The following is a 26206-nucleotide window of genomic DNA, read 5'->3' as shown; positions in this document are numbered from 1 at the left end:
AATCACATGGAATGAATTGAATTGACTGAAGATGGGTATCTGAGATGGTAGTGAGCTCAGGAAGAGGCCAAAATGGATCATTCATGCAGCACCTTGACCAAACGTGGTTGAAAATTGTTTATACTGATCATCCTGGCTCCTATATTGTTGAGCTTGGAGATTTTATGGAGCCTTATTTTCTGGTTAGTTGTTTCATTGCCCAAAACAATTCATATCTGGATGCAGCTGGATAGCAGAGCTAGATCTGATTATTGGTTGTGTCATTGCTTAATTCTGTCACATGATGTTTTGATCTTTAGCATGTGTGTAGTCCTTTGGACCTTTACCAGGTTGGCACCTCATTGTTAGGTATGCTTGGTACTGCTGTTGGCATATCCTCCTGTACTCATTGAGCCTGATTTGATTGTAACAGTAGAATGATAAGTATGCCAGGTCTTGAGATTGCAGTTTGAATGCAATTCTGCTGCTGATGGCCCTCAGAGCCTCCTGGATGCCAAATGTTGAGCTGCTAGATCTATTTTGAATCTATCCTATTTAGTACCATGGTAGTGCCACATAATACGCTAGAAAGAATCCTCAGTGTGAAGACTGGATTTTGTTCCCACAAGGACTATATGGTGTACTCCCACCAATACTGTCATGGTCTGCAGCAGGTAGATTGGTGAAGGCAAAGTCAAGTAGGTGTTTTCTCCATGTTGGCTCCCTCAGGCCAAGTCGGGTAGCTTTGTCCTTCAGGATCCCACCAGCCCAGACAGTAGTGGTGCTACCAAGCTACTTTTGGTGAAGGTATCGTGAAGTTGATGTTTTTACAATTTTTTTTATAATTTTACAGTGCTAAGAGGTGAAAGTATTGCATGGTCCCTTTTTTTAAAAAAGGTGGGATTTTTGCACTTAAAAAGTTTTTTTAAAAAAGGCAGGTGCATATGCAGCACGGAGACTGAAATATTGAATCAAAAGCCAAACAGTAGGATTGGCTTGGTAACAGGTTTCAGGCATTTGGATGTTTTGAAGTTAGCCCATCAGTTTAAATTAGGCACTTGAATGCCAGCAACCTATTAGGTTTGAAATTGATTTTTTTTGGTAACCTGAGAACTAATATTGCAGGGGATATGGATATGTCATTCATAGGTATAAAAGAACAGGCAATGGGACAAAAGCAGAGACAGCAACTGCCCTGTACCACAGGTCATAACTTTTAGCCGAAAGCCTCATCTAAATAGCAAAGAAAACAATATTTCGGAAGATGACAAATCTGGTTGTAATTTAGGGAGTGACTAAAATTCTATTTTTTGTTAGTAAGTGGGAATAATATTTATCTAAGCAGCATTCCATTAGAATTGTGTTTTATTTGTTTTGGTAATAGTTTAGTTAACTTGTGCACTGTTACATAAATAAATTGTTATTTGTTGATTTTAGTGTGTTGGTGAGTTATTTTGATTTAACCACTAAAAGTTGCTGAAGCACAGATATTACCAATTCCATCACACTTCTAACAGAGGTGAGGTATTCCTCTTTGAATGATTAGGTGTTATTTTCTCAGGGGAGATCAACCTCTACTTTGTTACAATGCATATTGAAGTACCCCACCAAGAGTACATCACAGTGTTACACTCAGTGCTTCTTCCAAGTGGTGTTTAATGGGAGGAGTACTGATTTGTTGGCCAAGGGAGGATTGTAATCAAGTGATTTCCTTGCCCATAAAATACTTGATGCCATGAGACTCAGTGGAATCCGATATTGTGAATTCCCAGGGCAACACTTACTGTGTAGCTGGGACTGTCCTGCTGATGAAACAGAACATATCTAGCTCACTGCATTTTAATTCTGATCCCAACTCTCTCTGTAGAACACAATTCCTAGTACTGCCTTTGCTGTTGGCTCCTACATGAACTACATCTATTGGATCCACTCCTGCCTCTTCTTCTTCTCTTTTGATGAAGGTGGTGGGGCTCATGGGCTAGGTCCAGGCTGCTAGCCGCTACACACAGGACAGATGGGGTTGTTCAGATGTCAGATATGGCAGCAGAAGAGGCCCTGAGTCCAGGGTTGGGTTCATCATACACCAAGGGAGACATCAGGGAAGGAAGTCTAAGGTGGCCTGAGTTGGTGGGGACATCAGAAAATGCAGCATGCAGGGAAAGAAATGAGTGTCAGTGTTTCTTATCACTTTTTCCCAGATTTGTCCTTCTAACTTGATCTGCTGAACAAAGTATTTGAGTAACGCTACTGATATCCCTTAATGCCTGCAGTCTGGACTCCAGATCAACAATTCTGAGCCAAGCTTCCTCAAGCTGCCGACACTTACTACAGATATGATCATCCAGGATCACAATATTCTCCACAAACATCCACATCACCTCCCTTTATCATGTTCATCAATCCTTATTTATTTGATTAGTTTATTTTTAAATTGAATTGATTATTTATGTTATTGGTTTATCTGGTTTAAGTTACAAAATTAGTAAAACAATAGAAAGCTAGTTTCCTACCTCAGAGATGAATGCAAAATACTCACTAGCTACCTACAATAAAAAGCAACATTTCTTTCCCTCTCTGCATCCAATTCCAGGACAATCTGTTAAGTGCTGAAAATCTCAAGACTTTCTCAACACTGCTGTCAGTCCCCAGCATGCCAAAAACAATGATGCCAAATTCAGGATCTCATGGATGTGGTGTCAAGCTCAAAGACCCACACTACAGATTTGCCAAATTACCAGTACTGCCAAAACGCAAGATCCTGAATTTGTGCTAAATCCCATGACCACCCTTCCTGCTCTTCCCTCTCCCCACCCCCTTCAATAAGTTAAAATGCCACATGCTTCTCTCTAAATTGATGTATCTTGCCTCCCACTTTGCTATATATTCTGGACTTTGCTTTAAACTGAATACATTATTTAGCAATCAGAATAATCAAGGCCACTTGAGCTTGGCACCAGTTCCACAGAATCCTAGAGTTAAACCCAAGCCTAGATACCCCCCCTCCTGGTTCAGGTACTCCCAGCTTGAGCCACCTCACGGAAATGCCCTCGATGTTCTTTATTACTGCATGGAGGTGTTTCCTATACGGGCTGCTGCTGCACACCTTCCACTTCCGCTTCTTCGCCTGCCGCCCACCTACACCTTGGAGGGCCCTGTAGCTGTCTGGCGATGGAGGTCCCTGGGTTGGATGGTGGTGCATACAGCAGTCCCATACAATAAAAGGTTAAATTGGTGAATGGACTCCCAAGCAACCTGCCCTTTTTGCAACCTTGTGGAGTCCATGAGCCATATCTATATTGAGTGTCATAGGCTGCACACCCTTTTTTGGTTCCTCAAAAAACTTTATTTTGTTTTGATGTTTTGTTTGCACTTCAGTTCCATGCTTCCGATCTACGCTCCTGATCTATTCAACCATGATCCAACAGCTGTTCAATTAAGTTATGGGTGAATATACCTCAACCCTATTTACCTGCCTTTGATCCGTATCCCTTGTTAACCTTACCCATAAAAAATGATTTTAGCTTTGAAAATTTCAACTGGTCAAGGGTGCACAGTCTTTTGGGGGGAAGAGAATTCCAGCTATCCAGAACTTCTCGTGTGGGGGAAAAAGTGTTTCCTATCTAACTTTAAGATTATGCCCATTCATTCTGGATTTCCACACACATGGAAATATATTTGGTATCATTCATTCTTGGGATAGGCCAGCATATTCTTCATTCTTAGATGCTCTAAGAAGATGGTGGTAGAGTGACCAACTGTCCTGTGTTTTAAAGGAGTGTCATTTTATTTTGACTTTGTCTCATTTCCCTTAATAGCTATTGTGGGAGACAGAACTTGGGAGTTGCAGTTGGGTGGTTTAAGTGGGACTACAAGTCAGTTAGCAGAGCAATTATAATATTGCAAATTAACATGATAAATTCTAAGTTTTGGTTGCCCTAAACAACCCCCTCCCTTAACGATAGTGTCTTACAGGGCAGAAGGAGGCCATTTGGCCCATTGTGTCTGCACTGACCACAATCCCACCTAGCCCCATGTATTTAGCCTAGCTAGTCCCCTTGACCCTAAGGAGCAATTTAATATTTCCAATCCACCTAACCCACACATCTTTGGACTGTGGGAGGAAACCGGAGGAAATCCATGCAGACACAGGGAGAATGTGCAGACTTTGTACAGTGACCCACACTGGGAATCAAACCCAGATTCCTGGCGCTGTGAGGCAGCAATGCTAACCACTGTGCCAGAACTCCCCTCTTTTTACAAACGTGTTGTCCCTATGCCCTCCCAGACCTATTGTCCAAGTTTCCCTTATTTTCACAATGAGTCGTGTTTGGGCCTCTTCAGCAGTTTGCTACAACTGAGTGGGTTGCTTGGCCATTTCAAAGATCAGTTATGAGGCAACCACCTGAGTGTTGAACTGGAGTCACCTACAGGTCAAATCATGTAACAGTGACGGTTTTCCTCCCCTAAACGTTGGTCAACAACTCGGATTTTACGAACATCCAACGGCTTAATGCGCAGGCATTTCATTTTTCAAGAGGGGAATAAGATTCGCAATGATAACTGGCCTGTGAGCAGGGAGAGCGGAGAAGCACCAATTTATTAATGTATGTTTGATGCAGATTGCAGGGGAATCTGGCCGGCCGGCCTGTGAGCCTCGCGGGCTACCGTAGTGAGGCGGCGGTTGATGTTGTGACAGCGGCGGCTCTGAGGAGCAGGCCCATGGCCGAGCGGGGCAGCGGCGCTGCGGCTGGAGCCAAGGTAACTCGGTGCCGGTTACCGGGGGAGGGAAGCTGGGTGGAGGGGAGGCCGTGAGAAGGAGAGTCGATGTTTTCGCACCGGGCGGCGGTCTGAGTGATCGGCGGCGCGAAAATAACCAAGTTGAAGAGCTGAGGGTCAGCGATCGCTTCTGGAACTTTCTCTGGGTCTGTTAATCTGCACCTTTTCAAACCCCTTCAGATGAAGGAAATGAAACATTACAGATTGCAACCCTGGCAATCAATCTTATTTTTAATGAGAATAAAATGAAAAATTGGTATTATATCGTGCATTTAACACCTCAGGGCGCCCCTACGGTGCTTTAAAACCAACGACGTATTTCTGAAGTGTAGTTAGTGTTTGCTTTGCGTAGCCTGTTTACAAATAATCTAACCTTAGAAATTATACATCCTTTCTCCCTCTGCCACTTTCAGCCAAATATTGACGACTGAAATTGTTGTTATTAAGTGTGGGTTTGTTTGATCATGAATGTATCACTGGATTGTAAGAAGTCTCACAACACCAGGTTGAAGTCCAACAGGTTTATCTGGAATCACGAGTTTTTGGAGCGCTACTCCTTCATCAGGTGTCACTTCCTACTGTGCCCACCCAGCCCAACACCAACATCTCCACATCCACACTGGATAGTGGCTGGAGAACTAGTTGAATATTCACCCAGTGTTTTCATCCTGTAATTCCTACGTTCCTATCGCTGCTTCAGGACATGATGGAGTCTTTCCATCATGTGTCTCACTACTGATTGCAGCTCATTTTGTTTAATAAGTTACAATTAAGCAAAAATGAAAATGTTGCTTTACCTTTACTAAGTCTGATTTAAGGTGGTGTTGGCCATCAGTTGCTATTAATTGGTGTGTAGATGCTGGCGTTGGACTGGGGTGGGCACAGTAAGAAGTCTCACAACATCAGGTTAAAGTCCAACAGGTTTATTTGGTAGCATGAGCTTGCGGAGCACTGTCCCTTGAAGGGGTAGTGCTCCAAAAGCTCGTGCTACCAAATAAACCTGTTGAACTTTAACCTGGGGTTGTGGTATTAATTGTAACCAGCCAGCATTTTACGAGCTCGTGTATAAAAAGATCCCTGTAAAAACAAGAAAGCAGAAAATATGTTGAAGAAGAAGAAATAGATTAAAATAAGTGCAACAAATTTGCAGAATGTCTCAGAATGTCAGCAGAATTGGACAGAGTGTGGAGATCTGCAAAATGAAAAAAAAGTACATGTTGGAAATCTAAAATCAGTTAAAAAGAAAGTGCATGACAGATTAATATCTGTTGAAAAACAGGGGTGGAATTCTCCCATTCCACCCAAGGCAGGTTTGGTGGCAGGTGGGAGCGGAGAATCTAGTGGGAGCCAAAAAATTGAAAACCTGCCAGCATAAAATCATGTTGCAATTCTTTTAATGGCAGGTCTGTCTTTCCACTAGCTGGTGGCATCAATGCAATTTGCATTTCATGAATAGTCATTAAAACAGCTGACTGCTGGCATCCTGTCAGGTGTTCCAATCGCATGCCAGTTTAAAACCCAATTGCTAAAGAGTGGCATGTACTGGACATTCTTCAGTTCATAAGAGACTTTGAGGTGAGTGCAACAAAGCCTTTCTGCCATAGCACTGCTCCTGATGTGTTCCACACCATTCTGCTGGGGTAGGTTGTTTCCTGTCTTCTATTTTCATGCTGAACTGGTCTTCATGGATAGTATAGGACCCATGGAACCTCCTGTATTACTAAGTCAGATCAGTATAACACCTGAGGATGGAGAGAACGGGGATCTCCTTCCTCCTAGTGCCACACATCAGTGTCTATCAGGATAGCTGTGCTGCGGGAGCCATACAGCCATTTCAGTAAAGGTCCAAAGTTTGACTGGGGGTGGGTGTGAGGTGAGGCCAGAGTAGGAATGGGTGGTGTGACAAAGACAAGCGGAGGAGGATGGCTGTGCAAGAAGATGTGGGCCTGGTGGTGGGGATGCGTCAACACCAGATTCATCAGCCATAGTCACAAAGCAGCCCCAAGGACAGCGTACCCTTCGTCGTCCAGTACTTCCCCGGAGTGGAGAAGCTATGACATCTTCTTCGGAGCCTTCAACATATCGTTGATGAAGACGAACGTCTCGCCGAGGCCATCCCCACACCCCCACTTCTTGTCTTCAAACAACTGCACAACCTCAAACAGACCATTGTCTGAGGCAAACTGTCCATGCTTCAGGAGAACAGTGACCACGACACCACAAACACTGCCACAGCAACCTCTGCAAGACGTGTTGGATCGTTGACATGGATGCCATCATCTCACGTGAGAACACCGTCCACCAGGTACACGGTACGTATTCTTGCTACTCGGCCAATGTTGTCTACCTGATCTACTGCAGGAAGGGATGTTCCAAGGCATGGTACGTTGGGGAAATCATGCAGACGCTACGACAATGGATGAATGAACACCGCTCGACAGTCATCAGGTAATAATGTTCTCTTCCTGTTGGGGAACACTTCAGCGGTCCGGGCATTCGGCCTCTGATCTTCGGGTAAGCATTCTCCAAGGCGGCCTTCACAGCACACGACAACACAAGGTCACTGAGCAGAGATTGATATCCAAGTTCCGCACACGTGAGAATGGCCTCAGCCGGGATCTTGGGTTCATGTCACATTACCTGTAACCCCCATGACTTGCCTGGACTTGCAAAATCTCATTAACTATCCTGTCTGGAGACAATACGCATCTCTTTAACCTGTGCTTAACGCTGTCTCCACTCACATTGTCTGTACCTTTTTAAGACTTGATTATCTATAAAGATTCGCATTCCAACCATTACTTTATTTAAATTTACTTTAAATTTAAGTTTGTGTCTTTGTACTCCCTGTTTACAAACAGAACTCCCACTTACCTGATGAAGGGGCAACATTCCGAAAGCTAGTGGATTTTGCTACCAAATAAACCTGTTGGACTTTTAATCTGGTATTGTGAGACTTAGAACATAAGAACATAAGAAATAGGAGCAGGAGTAGGCCATCCAGCCCTTCGAGCCTGCCCCGCCATTCAATAAGATCATGGCTGATCTGTCGCTGCTCAGTTCCACTTTCCCGCCCTCTCCCCATAACCCTTAATCCCCTCTCCTATCAATGAGACTTCTTACTGTGTTTGCCCCAGTCCAATGCCAGCATCTCCACATCTGCTGTACAGGACAGTGGTGAGAGCACATCTGGAGTACTATATGCAGTATTGGCCTTAATAAAGGAAAGATGTAACAGGGTTTGAGGCAGTACAGAGAAGGTTTCATTTTTGTTTAAGTTTATTTATTAGTGTCAAAAGTAAACTCTCATCAACACTGCAGTGAAGTTACTATGAAAATTCCCTCTTTGCCACACTCTGGCGCCTGTTCGGATATACTGAGGGAGAATTTAGCATGGTCAATTTACCTAACCAGCATGTCTTTCAGACTGTGGGAGGGAAAGGGAGCATCAGGAGGAAACCCATGCAGACACGGGGCGAACATGCAGGTTCCATACAAACAGTGACCCAGACTGGGATCAAACCCGGGTCCCTGGCATTGTGAAGCAGCAGTGCTAATCATTGTGCCACCATACCATCTGGTGTCATTGTATCACCCAATAGTCCATGGTCACAGCACTTAGAATGGGCAAATTGTCTTATGAGGAAAAGTTGGCTTATATTCACTGGAGTTTAGAAGAGTAGAAGTCGACTTGATTGAAATCTTTTAAGATCCTGAGGGATATTGATAGGGTGGATACAGAGAGGCTATTTTTTTCTTGTGGATCACTTTGAAAGTAAGGGGTTCCTCATTTAAGGCAGATGAGGAGAAATTGTTTCTCAGGGTCATTGAGTCTCTTGAACTCTCTTTCTGAAAAGTAGTGGAAGCAGAATCTTAGATATTTTAAGGCAGAGCTAGATTGATTGTTGATTAACAAGGCAGATATAAGGTTATCAGGGTTAGGCAAGAATGTGGGATTCTGGTTACAATCAGATAAGCCATAAGCTTATTGAATGGCAGAGCAAGTTTGAAGAGCCAAGTGGCCTACTCCTGCGACTAATTTGTAAGTTCGGCTGTGTGCATGTATCTTGGGTGGAAAAGTGACCAGGTAACTTTTTTTCCTTTTCTGTCTGCTTGGACTTCAACTCATCAACTCTGAGTCAAAGTTCTTGAATTGCAGATACCTAAGGCAGATGTAGTTGGTACAGGTAACTGTGGTGTCCACAAGCTGCCACCTGCAACACAATACCATACCTGCCATCTCTATTGTCTTTTATTTGACTAATTAGAAATCATAGAAACCCTACAGTGCAGAAGGAGGCCATTTGGCCCATTGACTTTGCACCAACCACAATCCCACCCAAGCACTATCCCCATATCCCTACATATTTACCCACTAATCAGTCTAACCTACACATCTCACAACTCTTAAGGGGCAAATTTTAGCATGGCCAATCAGCCTAACCTGCCCATCTTTGGACTGTGAAAGGAAACCAGAGCACCCGGAGGAAACCCACACAGACATCAGAAGAATGTCTGTGTGGAGTTTGCACAATGACCCAATCTGGGAATCAAACCCAGGTCCCTGGAGCTGTGAAGCAGCAGTACTAACCACTGTGTTACCGTGCCTCCAGCTGTTAGGGTCTCAAGCATTGAAACTTTGAATTTCTGGTAAAAATGTAAGCCATGTATGCATCATAAGAGATCGTACTAAAGCATTCATACTAAATTAGGAACATTAATGGGACCTGAGTTTCATTTAATTAAATTCATGCAAATATTCTAGAAAGAGCTGGTTCTATCTGCAGATTCAACTGAGCTAGCTCCCAGTTGTTTGCTATTTCAGTGTAGGTTCCACTCTGACCTCTCTGTCATTGATGTATTTTCTCTGTTCCAATAAAGTACAAAATATTCTTGAGAAACAGCGCTTAATCTTTGTCATAGGCAATTTGCAGCTCTTTAACCTTAATGTGAAATTTAACAAATTTAGACATTAACTACAGCTCCTGTTATTTCCTGTGGTAGTACATGCTGCCAATGTTGGATATATCTGCCAGCATTTCCAAGAGATGAGAGCGAGGGGGTTATCTCCATTTTGCTGTCCACACGTACCTTGTGTCTTGTATACGTCTTTTTCATTCTTTCACCATGCCTCCTGTGATAACCATCCTTATTTCTTCTTCTTTAAGCGGTATTCACTTATAATATCTTCAGTCCTGAAGTTTTGCAGGTAACACAGAGGCCAACTTTTGTGCACAGTACCTAACTCGGGAATTTGGAGAGAGTGGAACAGAATCTCAGCGAGGAATTAATAATGTTTGGCTTGATAATTGTTTACTTATAAATGTTATTGAAATTTGTAATGGTCAGTATCATCAAACTTTCCACTGGGTACAATGACTCTCATAGTTTGGCGCAGGGCAAAGTTTCTAGACCAATAGGATTGGTGATAGAGTTGTAGGGATAGCTGGAAACTCTATATATTGTTTGATTATCTTTGAGGTGGAAAGATTATCCATTACAGAACTTCCTCCTAATATTAAAATGATGGGATGAAGCCTGTAATACAGCGTGTGGCAATAAGTTGGGCATGGTATGTGTTAAGAGCACTTGGGTCTGCACAGTAAATGAAGATGATGTGAATTACAGCAGGGAATATTTGGCAAATGGAACAAATGGACATGGAAAATAAGACAACTTGGTGTTATCAGGCTGGCAAGGTTTTGTACCTGCAGCTTTAGCTCAAGCTCATGGGCAGGGATGTTGATGTAATTTTAAGCAGTGTCTTGAGGATGCTAGTGGGAGCATAGCTTTCGTTTTTACCCAACATGAAATTGGTGGAAGTTGCAACTTATTTAATTCTCATTTATATTGTCAATTGTGAACATGATGCGGAGATGCCGGTGTTGGACTAGGTTAGGCACAGTAAGAAGTCTCACAACACCAGGTTAAAATCCAGCAGGTATTTGGTAGCATGAGCTTCCAGAGTGTTGCTTCTTCATTAGGTGATTGGAGAATTGGGTTCACAAAGTGTATATAGACACAGACTCAGTTACAAGATAATGGTTGGAATGTGAGTCTTAACAGCTAATCAAGTCTTTACAGCTGCGGACAATGCCAGTGGAAAGAGGGTTAAGCACAGGTTAAAGAGATGTGAATTGTCTCAGGCCAGGGCAGTTAGTAAGATTTCGCAAACTCAGGCCAAATGGGTTACAGGCAAGTGTGATATGAACCCAAAATCTTGGTTGAGGCCATCCTTGAGTGCGGAGCTTGGCTATCAGTTTCTGCTCAGCGATTCTGTGTCGTCGTGTGTCTTGAAGAAGCCTTGGAGAACACTTACCAGCGACAGTTACTAGGCAGGCATGTTCCTTTCCTGTGGGGGAACACTTCAGCAGTGAAGGGCATTCAGCCTCCAATTTTCAGGTAAGCGTTCTGCACCAAGTAGAAATTGATAGCCAAGTTCCGCACACATGACGTGAACCAGGATCTTGCATTTATGTCACGCTATCTGTAACCATTTGGCCTGAGCTAGTGAAATCTTACTAACTGCCCTGGCTTGAGACAATTCACACTTCTTTAACCTATGCTTAATTCACTATCTCCACTTGCATTGTCTGCAGCTGTAAAGACTTGATTACTTGGTAAGTGTTGTATTCCAACCATTACCTTGTTATTGAGTCTGTGTCTACATATGCATGTTTGTGAACCCAATTCTCCACTCGTCCGTTGGAGCAGCAGTGCTCTAAAAGCTCATGCTACCAAATAAACCTGTTGGACTTTAACCTGGTGTTGTGAAACTTCTTTATGTGCTCAATTGTAAACCAAAGCCCTTTTCTATTTTGGTGCACTTAATTGACTTTCTGCAGTTCTTTCAGACATCAGCTGGAATTCTCCTGTTCTGCCCGCCAAGGAATTGTAGCTGGCGGAGGGGGGCAGACCATGAATAAGTCTGTTGACATCGGGCGGGATTCTCCAGTTTTGAGGCAAGCACGACATTCTCAGGTTTTGAGGTGAGCGGGGCTGGAGAATCCTGCCCGTCATCTCCAAATTAAAAATGGACCTTGAGAGCTAGAGAAGGTACAAGGAAGATCTCCAAGAATGATTCTAGAACTGCGGGAATGCAGGTTCTAATTTATTCTCTTGCATGGCCTTAGCCATGACATTGTGACAGTTACTAGCATTTGGACCATCGGAAGGACCCTTGCAGATCATCAATGGTCCATGGATCACACTTTTTGAGAGGCAGCGATTTTAAATAGAGCCATAGAGGTTTATAGCATGGAAACAGGCCCTTTGGCCCAACTTGTCCATGTTGCTGTTTTTATTTTAAACCTAAAGCCAGTCTCAATTACCCGCATTTGGCCCATATTCCTCTATACCCATCTTATTCATGTAACTCTCTAAATGCTTTTTTAAAAGACAAAATAGTATTCGTCTTTACTGCTACCTCTGGCAGCTTGTTCCAGCTAATCACCATCCTCTGTGTGAAAAATTGCCCCTCTGGACCTTTTGTATGTCTCCCCTCTCACCTTAAACCTGTGCCCTCTAGTTTTAGACCCCCTTTTGGGAAAAGATATTGACCATCTAGCTGATCTATGCCCTTCATTATTCTATAGACCTCCATAAGATCATCCCTCAGCCTTCTACACTCCAAAGGAAAGAAGTCCCAGTCTATCCAACCTCTCCTTTATAACTCAAACCGTCAAGTCCCTTGGCATCCAAGTAAATCTTTTCTGCACTCTTTCTAATTTAATAATATTCTTCCAAAATAGGGTGACCAGAACTGTACACAATATTCCAAGTGTGGCCTTACCAATGTCTTGTACAACATCAACAAAACATCCCAACTGAATGAAATCTTAATTGGCACATGAGAGAAAAAGGAACATGGGTTAGATGAAGAGGGAGCTTTTGTGCCAGCTTAGACCAGTTTCACTGAATGGCTTGTTTCTGCGCTATAAATTTAATTGGTGCTTGTGAAATATACTTTGGCTTGATCTGGAATACAATGAAAATAACTTGGGTTATTTAGGTGCAAGGCAAACTGAAGAGTTTGAACTTGTCAGTTTATTCGGATGTTTTTCTGTAGGATTTGGCATCACCTTGTTTTCTCAGCTGTCTTTATACCAGATTCAAACCAGTCCTTCAATCCAACTAGCTTACAGATGTTAGTTAAAGTCTTTGTAAAAGGTGCTTACCAATTTTTTCCCATGTTTATAAAATGGGATGAGCTGATGCAAATTTTGACCTTGTTATTAAAAAATTACACAGATCTGTTGTATTGTTATCGCTTTCCATACTGGCACCAGAATATTTGGCCTTTCCCAAGGACAGTCAAAGACTAAACATGACTTGCAGAATGAAGAAACATCCTTTTAATGTTTTAATCACAATTTGTTGTTGAGTGCTAACCTTTGTCAGAGTTCAGAGCTGCATGTCTTGCAGTTATGATGTGAAGATGCCAGCGTTGGACTGGGGTAAAAACAGTAAGAAGTGTCACAACTTCGGGTTAAAGTCTAATAGATTTATTTGGTAGCATAAGCCACTAGCTTTTGGAGCCCTGTTTGTGAACAGAACTCCCGCTTAACTGATGCTTTCGGAGCACTGCTCCTTCTAGTGGTTTGTGCTACCAAATAAACCTGTTGAATTTTAACCTGGTGTTGTGAGAGTTCTTACTGTGTCTTGCAGTTCACAGTTGAAATTTTTGCAGATGTCTTAAAATCATTTTACTGATATTTCATGATTTACTTTAGGGCATCTTTTCTGAAAAAGCTGCAAGGTGATGGTTCCTTGTATTTTTTTTTTGTTAATACATAAAGTGAATATATTCTAGCCACTGTAAAAGCCAGAATCGGCAACAGTAATAAAGGTCTGGCAGCAGGTACTGTGGACACCATTGGTCAAGAAATTTGTGTATAACAGAGAAAATGAAAATGTCACAAAGAAATCGTCCGTATACTTCCATGGGAAGTAGGTGTCGCTGGCTCGGACAGCATTTATTGTCTGTCTATAATTGCTTTTTGAGGAAGTGGTGGTGAGCTACCCCCTTGAACTGCAGCAGGCCACATGGGAAGCCCATACTGCTGTTAGGGAGGGAGTCCCAGCAATTTGACCCAGCTACAGTGAAGGAATGGCAATATAGTCCTAAATCAGGACGCAGTGTAGCTGGAGAGGGATTTGTACATGGTGGTGTTCCCATGCATTCGGAGAGGACTTGTACCCACAACCTTCTGACTGAGAGGTGAGTGCGAGTTGGCATTGAACAGTGCTAAATAAGTAAATTTTGTCTTTGGTAACTTTTTATTAATTTGTGGGCTTTGATATTGCTGGCAAGGTCAGCATTGATTGCTAAGCCTGCACTTAGCTTTGAGAAAGTGGTGCTGAGTCTCCTTCTTGATTTGTTGCTACTCATGTGCTGTTAATAGGCAGGAAGTTTCAAGGTTCTGTTTAGTGACAATGAAGTTATGATGGTGTGTGACTTGGAGGAGAATTTGGAAGTATCTGTATTCCTATGTGCTTGTTGCCTTTGTCCTTCTAGGTGATAGAAGTTGTGTATTTGGAAGTGCTGTCTAAGCTGTTGTAGGTGGCACACCTTAGCCATAATGTGGCAGTGTTTATAGTGGGTGGTGAGCTCTTTGAGTGTTTTTAGAGCTGTACCCATCTAGACAAATTGAGACATTTGGTTGGTCGAAAGGCTTAAGAAGTTGGGAGCTAAACTACACAGCTTAACATGATTCATTCTATTTCACATACTGGATGTTTTTTATTATTAAAATGTAGTACAAAATATAATCCAATCTTTCACAGGGGACCAGATTATCAGCTGATGTCGAACCATTTGTGCCAAAACAGCAAGCACTTGGAGCCAAATGGTATGAATCGTCACCTGCAATATTGCCGAGATATTTAACAACTTGCTATCCTTTTGTTCAAGATCCTTATGTGGACAGGTAAATATTAATTCACAGTTCTGTGTTTGTTTGTATTGCAACAGCTGAGAAAGGATATAGCAACCTGGATTGACATTTCCAGTGTTACCGAATGTTACAGTACAGAAGGAAGGCTATTTGGTTCTCTTGTTTATTTGGGCTTTTTCAAGAGCAACTCAGCAGGTCCCTTTCCCCATAGCTCACCAAGTGTTTCACCTTTAGGCTGGTATTTATCCAATTTCCTTTTGGGAAGTCATGATTGAATCTGCCTTCATCACCCTTTCAGGCACCATATGGCAGATTCCTAACCACACTGTGGAAAAACATTTTATTGTCATATACCATTGGTTCTTTTGCCAATCTTAAGTTGGTGTTCTCTGGCTCTCAGCCCTCATGACAATTGGAACAGTTTCTATGTATCTTGTCTGTTTAGATCCCTCATGATTTTAGACACCTCTATCAAATACTTTCAACCTTTTCTTCTCTAAAGAGAACAACTCAATTTTTTCCAATCTATCAATGTAACTGAAATCCTTCAAACTTGGAGTCATTGTTGTAAACCTTTTGTGTGCCCCTTTAAAGCCTTCACATGCTTCCTGAAGTGAGATGCCCAGAAGTAAAAACAGACATCCAGTTGGGGTACCTTGCCTTTATATTCTAAACCTTCATGTATAAAATCAGGATCCTATATGTTTTTTAATCACTTTTGCAACCTGCCCTGCCACCTTCAACAAATTGTGCGTCGTCTTCTGAACATTTTTAAGATATATTTTCTATTTTGTTCTATTAAAATGTATCACCTCCCAGTTCTCTACATTAAATTTCATCTTTCTGCCCATGGTGTGAAGCTGTTAAATATTGGGGGATTTGGGTGACTTTGTATATAAATAGCACACAGATGCAAATAAGCTGATGCAAATAATGTCCTTTACTGCAAGGGGTTTGGAGTACAAGAGTAAGGAAGTCTTGTTTCAATTGTACAAGGCTGTGGTGAGACCATAACTAAAATTCTGTGTTCTGAAAGATCATAATCTGAAATATTAACTTTGTTTCTCTCTCCACAGCTGCTGCCAGACCTGCTGAATATTTGCAGCATTTTCTGTTTGTTTAGTTCCAGAATAATATGTACAGTTTTGCTCTTCACACACAAGGAAGGATGTACTTACGTTGGAAGTGGTACAACAAGGCAGGCTAAAGAGACTTAATGGGTCACTTCCCTTATTTCTTGGCTTGTAATGTTCTAATGACAGGGAAGGACACAGAAACAGATGGGCAAAGGTCCAGAAAGAGGGACAGTGATCAAAAATGAACAAACAGGAAGCATGAGTTTCAGGAGAGAAAGCTTTCCCCTGATTTTCTAACCAGCGGATTTTCTTTTGCAGGAGGGATCGTTGCGGGTCTTAAAGAATATAGCAACGAATTAACTCAAAAAATTTGAACAAAGTGGACATAAGACTGATGAAAACTTTCAATTTGTATGTCATGGTTAAACAATTTTGCTCTTCAGGGAGTGTAGTCTGGTCTACGTTTGAGTCCAAATCATAAACTGACTCTTGATGTCCTCACAACTTAGGGAAGAGTATTTATAAAGCATTTTAGGAGTATCAAGCACTTTACAGCCAACAAAGCACTTTCAAGTGTAGTCACTGTTACTTAGAAAATGGAAAAGCTTATTTCAGGGAGACTGATAATAAGAGAGGCACAAATAAAGAATGATACTGTTGTGCACATGTCCTAGAACTGACACTGAGACACCTGCAAATTTTACAGTAGCAGATGGAATTGACCATTTCCCTTTTTTCAGTGGTATAATGTACATGTAGAGGAACTGACACTGAGACAGAGACATCAATTGGTATTTGTATAGCACCTTTAATGTAGTAAAATTTCCCAAGATGCTTCATAGGAGCATTATATAGCAAAATTTGATAGTGAGCCACATAAGTATACCAGGCTGGAAGTTCAAAAGTTTGATCAGAGATTGATTTTAAGGAACAGTGATGGTCAGTCTTATTTATGTGGGGAACACCCTGCAAATATTAATAGATTTCAGGATTCTGCTAGCCTACCTTCTAACAGTAACATCAGCAGAAAAAAGCAACACACTGCACATCATCATAGCCAGAGAGAGCTCTGCTCACACTGGTACAAGTATTTGAAATGTTGTGCGTTCTTCTGCTGCCCTCAGCACACACAACAACTCCCCCCACCGCCACCCATTCTCACTCACATGAAAACCATATGACTAGGGTACCAGATGGCATTCATTCAGTATATTTCAAGTACAAAAGTGTGGATGAAATTAGATTTTAAAAAAAAAATTATCAATTCCCCTGAGTTGTACATGACAAAATGTAAAAGCAAAAGGCTACTAGGTAAGACTTTTGAAAACTATGCTGGCTGACACTTCACAGGATATGATTATGCAGGGATGTTTGGAAAAAACTGATTCACTGATGGATGAAATGTACTCTTTGATGGTAGAGAAGAGTGACTTTTCTTGCAGCTGGTTCACAACAATATCAATAATCTACATTTTCTTTGTTATCCTTTTTAGGCTGCACGCACCAGAGAATGGCAGCAATAATCTGTCTCAGAATTTTACAGAGTTGCACCCATCCTGTCCAGATATGCCATCTCACCTCCCTGCGGATTATTCCTTGTGTTATGCACATAAACAATCATCTGATTCTTCTTTGAATCCATACACACAAACACCTTTACACTGTGATGACATTTGCTTTTCAAAGCACAAGTATGGTAGCAGAGGTAACAAGAAAAAACAGCCTGGCCAACAGGACTTCACAAAGGATAAATCATTTTCGAACAACGCATCAAAGGTATGTCATTTGGTACGCTGATGCATTTGGACAGCAAGACCTTTTTCCTGTATCTGTATGAAAGATTACACTGTGCTACATAGTAATCAATTTAGGATACATATGTATATTTCCAAGGGAAAAAATCCAAGATGTTAAAGACACTATTAAATTTAAAGAACAAATCATATATTTGTGCAAATTGTAGCAGGTCTGAAGATTGGAAAGAATATAAAGAACATCAAAGAATTACAAAAAAATTAATAAGGAGAAAACACTAGAGTATGAGAAAATGTTAGCTGGTAATATAAAGGTGGACAGCAAGAGTTTCTATAGATATTTAAATAAAAAATAAAGTGAACATTGGTCACATAGAAAGTGTGTCTGGGTTATTAGTAATGGAAAGTAAGACTGTGGCAGTTGGATTAAACATGTATTTTGCATGTGTCTTCACTGTAGAGAACAACTAACATCCCAGAAAATGCTGTAAATCAGGATATTGGAGGGAGGGAGCATCTGGAAAATTGCAATCACTAGAGAGGTGGCAATGAGCAAACGGTTTGGATGGATTTCATCTTATAGCCTTTAAAGAAGAGGCTAATGAAATAGTTGATGCATTGGTTTTCATTTTCTAAAATTCTCTACATTTGGAAAAGGTTCCATTAGATTGGAAGGTAGTAAATGTAAATCCTTTATTCAAACACAGAGGGAGATAGAAAGCAGGAAACTAACATTAGCCTACCATCTGTCATAGAACATAGAACATTACAGCGCAGTGCAGGCCCTTCGGCCCTCGATGTTGCGCCGACCTGAGAAACAATCTAAAGCCCATCTAACCTACACTATTGCAATACTATCCAAATGTTTATCCAAAGACCATTTCAATGCCCTTAACATTGGCAAGTCCACTACTGTTGCAGGCAGGGCATTCCAAGCCCATACTACTCTCTGAGTAAAGAACCTACCTCTGACATCTGTCCTATATCTATCAATCCTCAATTTAAAGCTATGTCCCCTCATGCTAGCCATCTCCATCCAAGGTAAAAGGCTCTCACTGTCCACCCTATCTAATCCTCTGATCATCTTATATGCCTCTATTAAGTCAGCTCTTAACCTTCTCTCTATCAGAAACAGCCTCAAGGCCTTCCCACCATGTCAGGCCACATCCTGGTAAATCTCCTCTGCACCCTTTCCAATGCTTCCACATCCTTCCTATAATGTGGCAACCAGATCTGTACACAATACTCCAAGTGTGGTCACACCAGAGTTTTGTACAGCTGCAACATGACCTCACGGGAAATGTTAGAAGCTATTATTTAAGATATTATAGCAGGGCACTTGTGAAAAGTCAACATAGTTTTGTGAAAGGAAAATCATGTTTAACCAGTTTGTCATCTGAAGGGGTCACATTGTTGTGGATGAAGGGGAACGGATGGATGTATCTGTTACTTAAATTTTCAGAAGTTATTTGATAAGGTGCTGTATCAAAGGTTATTGGGTAAAATAAAAGCTCGTGGTGCAGGGGTAACGATGACATAGATTAAAGGTTGGCTAGCTAACAGAGTTAACTAAAAGAGTTGACAGAGGTGAGTTTTTTCTAGTTGGCAAGATGTGACAAGTGATGCACCACAGGGACCAGTGGTGGGGCCTCAGCCTTTTACAAGTTATGTAAATGATTTGGATGAAGGAATTGAAGGTTGTTGCTAAATTTTCTGATGACACAAAGATAAGTAAGAAAATAAATTGTGAAAAGGGTGTAAGGAGGCTACAAAAGGATGTAGGTTGGGTGACTGGGCAAAAATCTGGCAAATAGGTATAATGTGGACAATTGTGAAACTATCCTTTATGGCAGGACAAATAAAAAATAAGCCTTATTATCTAAATAGAGATTGCAGAGCTCTGAGTTGCAGAGAGATCTGGGTGTTCTAATGCATGAATCACAAAAGACTGGTATACAGACACAGCAATCAACTAGAAAAGCTAATGGAATGTTATAGTTTATTGTGAGGGAAATTGATTACAAAAGTAGGGAGGTTATGCTTTAATTACAAAGGTCATTGGTGAGACCACATCTGATCTCTCTATTTAAGGAAATAACATAGGACATTACAGCGCAGTACAGGCCCTTCGGCCCTTGATGTTGCGCCGACCAGTGGAACGAATCCAATGACCCTGTAACCTAAACTATTCCAGTGTTATCCATATGCCTATCCACCGACCATTTGAACGCCCTTAAAGTTGGCGAGTCCACAACTGCTGCAGGCAGGGCATTCCACGCCCTTACTAACCTCTGAGTAAAGAACCTACCTCTGACATCCGTCCTATAATTACCCCCCTCAATGTAAAGCTATGTCCCCTCGTGTTAGCCATCACCATCAGAGGAAAAAGGCTCTCACTGTCCACCTTATCTAACCCTCTGACCATCAAATAAGTTAATGTGTTGGAAGCAGTTCAGAGAAGGTTTACTAGACTAATACAAGGAATGCATGGGTTGTCTTACAAGGAAAAGTTGAAGAGGTTAGGTTTGTAATTACTAGAGTTTGGACAAGTAGGGGGCGACTTGATTGAAATCTTTAAAATCCTGAGGGGTATTGAGAGGGTGGACGTGGAGTGGATGTTTTGTCTTATTGGAGAATCTAGAACGAGGAGTCTTTGTTTAAACACAAGGGGTTGTTTATTTAAGACAGATGAGAAGAATTTTTTTCGGTAAGGATTGTGAGTCTCGGGAATCCTTCCTCAAAATGCAGCGGAAGCAGCATCTTGAATATTTTTAGGGAAGAGCCAGATAGGTTCTTGATTAACAAGGGGGTTAAAAGTCAGAAATAGGCAGTAATGTGAGATTGAAGTTGCAAGTAGATCAGCTATGATCTTAGTGAATGATGGGACAAGCTCAATGAGCCTTCTGCAGCATCTAATTCATATATGCTAATGTTCCTATGTGTTTGAAAAACCTTTCTAAGGTTGTGCTGAGCTGGCTGATCTCATTTGGAGCGACTTAAGTTGACTTTGACTTCGACTCCCGACTCTTTGGTTAGGAGGGGAACATAGGTCAAAACATAAGAACATAAGAAGTAGGTGCAGGAGTAGGTCATCTAGCCCTTTGAGCCTGCCCCGCCATTCAGTAAGATCATGGCTGATCTGAAGTGGATCAGTTCCACTTTCCCGCTTTCTCCCCATAACCCTTAATTCCCTTGCCTACCAAAAACCTATCTACCATGTCTTAAATATATTTAGCGAGGTAGTCTCCACCACTTCAACGGGCAGAGAATTCCAGAGATTCACCACCCTTTGAGTGAAGAAGTTCCTCCCCAACTCCATTCTAAACTGCCCACTCCCCTTTATCTTGAGGCTGTGCCCTCTAGTCCTGTTGTCCTTTCTGAGCGGGAAGAATCTCTCTACCCTATCCATCCCTTTCATTATCTTATACGTCTCTATAAGATCCCCCCTCATCCTTCTAAACTCCAACGAGTACAGACCCAGTCTATTTAGTCTCTCTTCATAGTCAAACCCCCTCATCTCTGGTATCAGCCTAGTGAACCTCCTCTGCACTCCCTCCAAGGCCAAAATATCCTTGCGCAAGTGCGGCGACCAAAACTGCACACACTACTCCAGCTGCAGCTGCACCAGTGCCCTGTACAGTTGCAGCAAGACCTCCCTGCTTTTATATTCTGTCCCCCTCGCTATAATAATTCCTGCCAAAGTGGATAACCTCACACTTGCTAACATTGTACTCCATCTGCCAGGTCATCGCCCACTCGCTCAGCCTATCTAGATCCCTCTGCAGACTTTCCACACCCTCTGCACAATTTGCTTTTCCACTCATCTTTGTGTCATCAGCAAATTTCGACACCCTCCACTCAGCCCCCTCCTCCAGATCATCTATATAAATGGTAAATAGCTGAGGCCCCAGCACTGATCCCTGCGGCACTCCACTAGTTACCAACCGCCAATCAGAATAGCACCCATTGATACCAACTCTCTGCCTCCTATTAGACAACCAATCCTCTATCCACGCTAACACCTTACCACCAACTCCATGCCCCCTAACCTTCTGAAGCAACCTTTTGTGTGGCACCTTATCAAACGCCTTTTGAAAATCGAGAAACACCCACCAGTTCCCCTCTTGTCTACCGCACTAGTCACATCCTCATAGAATTCCAATAAATTTGTCAAACACGACTTCCCCTTAACGAAGGGTCAGTGTTGTGAGGGGGTTCCTAATCATCATCATACATGACCTCTGCTATTATTGTACATGTGTGGACGTTGAAAAGGGACTGGGCTGTGCTTAGATGTAACAATATATTTCGCAATAGACATTAACGATTTGCAGGAAGGAACTGAAGACATTGCTGCTTAGTTTGCAGATGAGCAGCACGGTAGCACATTGGCAAGCATTGCTGCTTCACAGCTCCAGGGACCTGGGTTTGATTCCCGGCTCGGGTCACTGTCTGTGAGGAGTTTGCGCATTCTCCTCGTGTCTGCGTGGGTTTCCTCTGGGTGCTCTGGTTCCCTCCCGCAGTCCAAAAATGTGCGGGTTAGGTTGATTGGCCATGCTAAATTGCCCCTTAATGTCCTGAGAAGCGTAAGTTAGAGGGAATAGTGGGTAAAATATATAGGGATGGCAGGGTGGGGTGGATGATGGTGGTGGTGGTGGTGGTGGTGATGGAGGGGTGGATGGTGGTGGTGGTGGTGGTGGTGGTGGTGGAGGGGTGGGTAGTGGTGGGGGTAGGTGGAGGGGTGGATAGTGGTGCGGGTAGGTGGAGGGGTGGATAGTGGTGCGGGTAGGTGGAGGGGTGGATAGTGGTGCGGGTAGGTGGAGGGGTGGATAGTGGTGCGGGTAGGTGGAGGGGTGGATAGTGGTGCGGGTAGGTGGAGGGGTGGATAGTGGTGCGGGTAGGTGGAGGGGTGGATAGTGGTGCGGGTAGGTGGAGGGGTGGATAGTGGTGCGGGTAGGTGGAGGGGTGGATAGTGGTGCGGGTAGGTGGAGGGGTGGATAGTGGTGCGGGTAGGTGGAGGGGTGGATAGTGGTGCGGGTAGGTGGAGGGGTGGATAGTGGTGCGGGTAGGTGGAGGGGTGGATAGTGGTGCGGGTAGGTGGAGGGGTGGATAGTGGTGCGGGTAGGTGGAGGGGTGGATAGTGGTGCGGGTAGGTGGAGGGGTGGATAGTGGTGCGGGTAGGTGGAGGGGTGGATAGTGGTGCGGGTAGGTGGAGGGGTGGATAGTGGTGCGGGTAGGTGGAGGGGTGGATAGTGGTGGGGGGCTGGATAGCGGTGGTGGCCGGGGGGCTGGATAGCGGTGGTGGCCGGGGTGCTGGATAGCGGTGGTGGCCGGGGTGCTGGATAGCGGTGGTGGCCGGGGTGCTGGATAGCGGTGGTGGCCGGGGTGCTGGATAGCGGTGGTGGCCGGGGTGCTGGATAGCGGTGGTGGCCGGGGTAGGGGTGGATGGTGGGGGGCTGGATGGTGGTGGTGGTGGTGGGGGGGGGGGGGGGGTGGTGGGGTGGGGGGGTGGTGGTGGGGTGGGGGGGGGTGGTGGTGGTGGGGTGCTGGGTGGTGGTGGTGGTGGGGGGGGGCTGGGTGGTGGTGGGGTGCTGGGTGGTGGTGGTAGGGGGGGCTGGGTGGTGGTGGTGGTAGGGGGGGCTGGGTGGTGGTGGTGGTAGGGGGGGCTGGGTGGTGGTGGTGGTAGGGGGGGCTGGGTGGTGGTGGTGGCAGGGGCTGGGTGGTGGTGGTGGGGGGTGCTGGGTGGTGGTGGTGGTGGGGGGGGGGGCTGAGTGGTGATGGTGGTAGGGGGGGCTGGGTGGTGGTGGTGGTAGGGGGGGCTGGGTGGTGGTGGTGGTAGGGGGGGCTGGGTGGTGGTGGTGGTAGGGGGGGGGCTGGGTGGTGGTGGGGGGCTGGGTGGTGATGGTGGCGGGAGTGGTGGGGGCGTGGTGGGGGTGGTGGTATGTTGGGGGTGTTGGTGGGGTTGGTGGGGGTGGGGGGCTGGTGGTTATAGAGCCTGTCTGGGATTGTGGTCGGTGCAGACTTCATGAGCCGAGTAGCCTCTTTCTGTGATTTCTATGTCATGTTTCTATGATTTCTATGATACAAAGATATGTAGAGGGGCAGGTAGTATTGAGGAAGCAGGGAGCTGCAGAAGGACTTGGACAGGTTAGGAGAGTGGGCAAAGAAGTGGCAGATGAATACAATGTGGAAAAGTGTGAGGTAATGCACTTTGGAAGGAGGAATGGAGGCATAGACTATTTTCTAAATGGGAAAATGCTTAGGAAATCAGAAACACAAAGGAACTTGGGAATCCTTGTTCAAGATTCTCTTGAGGTTAACATGCAGATTCAGGTGGCAGTTAGGAAGGCACATGCAATGTTAGCATTCATGTCGAGAGAGCTAGAATACAACAGCAGGGCTGTACTTATGAGGCTGTATAAGGCTCTGGTCAGACCCCATTTGGAGTATTGTGAGCAGTTTTGGGCCTCCCATCTAGGGGAGGATATGCTGGCCTTGGAAAGGGTCCAGAGGAGGTTCACAAGAATGATCCTTGGAATGAAGAGCTTGTCGTATGAGGAACAGTTGAGGAGTCTAGGTCTGTACTCGACGTTTAAAAGGATGATGGCGGGATCTTATTGAAACTTACAGGATACTGCAAGGCCTGGATAGAGTGGATGTGGAGAGGATGTTTTCATTAGTTGGAAAAACTAGACCCAGGCTGAAGGGACGATCCTTTAAAACAGAGATGAATTTCTTCAGTCGGAGAGTGGTGAATCTGTGGAACTCTTTCCGCAGAAGGCTGTGGAGGCCAGGTCATTGAGTGTCTTTGAAGACAGAGATAGATAGGTTCTTGATTGATAAGGGGATCAAGGGTTATGGGGAAAAAACAGGAGAATGGGGATGAGAAAAATATCAGCCATGATTGAAAGGCGGACCAGACTTAATGGGCCAAGTGGCCAAATTCTGCTAAGTCTTATGGTCTTAGAAGTGCCAACCACCGCTCACACGCAACATACCCCCCACAGAAAAGTTCCTCGACGTTTCGTCAAAGGTTACAAATCTGAAGAATGATTAATTGTACCATCTAACTGTGACCTTAGTTATTGCACACCAGCTTGTATTTATATAGTGATTTTAAAGTAATAAAATGGCCAAGCATACTTGACAAGAATGTTGAAAAACAAAATGTGACACTGAAGCACACTGAAAGCTGACTAAAATCAAATAAAAGTTTAAAGTTTATTTACTAGAATCAAGGAGGCTTATGTTACCACTGCAATGAAGTTACTGTGAAAATCCCCTAGTCGCCACACTCCAACACTTGTTTGGATACACTGAGGGCGAATTTGGCATGGTCAATGCACCTAACCAGTACATCTTTCAGACTATGGGAGGAAACCGGAGCAGTCGGGAGAAACCCATGCAGGCTCGGGGAGAACATGCAGACTCCACGTAGACAGTGACCCAAACCCAAGCCCCTGATGCTGTGAGGTGACAGTGCCACCACAAGAGAAACATCTTGAAAAAGGAAAGTGAGGATAGGGAGTTTAGGGAGGGAATTCCAGAGCCTAAGACCTTTACAGCTGATCTGTTCAGTTGAATGGCCATGAACTTAAAAAGTTAATGTTTTTTTTCTTGACTGACACTGCCTCCTCTACTTAGCATTTCAAGCAGTGTTTTCTGTTTTTATTTCTGTTTTCCAGCATCTGCAGTATTTTGTTTTTGTATTAGGCCTTGTTGCAAGTTGGGACTTGAGCAGGAGAATTTTAAATTACCTAAATTTTGAGAATTTTTGAGGATGACAAGCAAGGTATGTTTTGGAATAGTCAAATCTAGAATAAGAGCAAGGGCATGGATGAGGGTTTCAGCAGCAGGTGAGCTAAGGCAGGGGTGGAGTCCACAAATGTTATGGAGATGGAAATAGGTAGTCTTAGTGATGACAGATATGTGACTCAAAGCTGTAGATCAACTATGTCACCAAGATTGCGAACACCCGGGCTCAGTGTCGGGTACTTGCAGGGATTTGCGGCGGATTGGACCAAAGGACCAAATTGTATTGGCGACCAAAGATAAATGTGTTTTTATTATTCATCTGATAAAAACAAATTTGATCCCTCTGTCTTTCCAAACAACCATCCCATCTGCATCTTCCCTTTCCTCTCCAAACATGTTGTCGCCTCCCAAATTCTTACCCATATTACCCAGAAATCCTTCAATTAGGTTTCCAGATCTTTCTGAAACTGCCCTTTTCAAAGGGAAAAATGACATCCAAGTGGCTGTGATGAAGATAATCTATCGTTCCTCATCCTCCTTAACCTGTCCATGGCCTTGGATTTGAATGACCACAGTATCCTCCTCTAATTTCAGATTTGAAGGAGAGAGAACTGTTAACTCAATCAACTCAAATGGAAGCCCAGAAGTGAATTTGGATGGTCAACTTCACTTTTAGTGAAAATAGGATTGAGGGATTAGGAGGTGGTTTCATGGGCAAGATTAGCTCAGATGGTACAAGCAGAGATCCAAAATAAACTAGATAAAGATGCAAGTTCAAGGTTAGGGAAAGGAGGACCTCGAAAGTTTGGTTCTGTGTATAGGAGAAGGGAAAAAAGAGGCAGGTGATTGGATGATCTCAGTCTTCATGACAAGGAAGTCCATGAGCTTTTTGTACGTGTTGGAGGTGAGACAGGAGGAGACATGAAAATAAATCAAGTTCCATGATAAGCGGTGCTTATCATGGAACTGT

At 43.6% G+C, this 26206-nt stretch overlaps 1 protein-coding gene across 1 annotated transcript in view; it reads left to right on the top strand.

Annotated features, from left to right (window-relative positions):
• The first annotated feature begins 4345 nt into the window (after positions 1–4345).
• LOC145343023 (uncharacterized) overlaps positions 4346–26206 on the top strand; it is an 83832-nt gene continuing 61971 nt past the window's right edge. Inside the window, exons 1-3 of the mRNA XM_080188763.1 lie at positions 4346–4737; positions 14542–14684; positions 17221–17503. Coding sequence (XP_080044889.1) covers positions 4699–4737; positions 14542–14684; positions 17221–17503 — 465 coding nt within the window. The 5' untranslated portion in view covers positions 4346–4698. The remainder of the gene's footprint in view (positions 4738–14541; positions 14685–17220; positions 17504–26206) is intronic.

Source organism: Carcharhinus amblyrhynchos, chromosome 5 (assembly GCF_965287045.1).
Source record: "Carcharhinus amblyrhynchos chromosome 5, sCarAmb.v2.hapA, whole genome shotgun sequence".
In the NCBI taxonomy this organism is placed as follows: domain Eukaryota; kingdom Metazoa; phylum Chordata; class Chondrichthyes; order Carcharhiniformes; family Carcharhinidae; genus Carcharhinus; species Carcharhinus amblyrhynchos.
The sequence above is the reverse complement of the archived record's forward strand: the minus strand, read 5'-3'. Positions and strand labels throughout refer to the sequence as shown.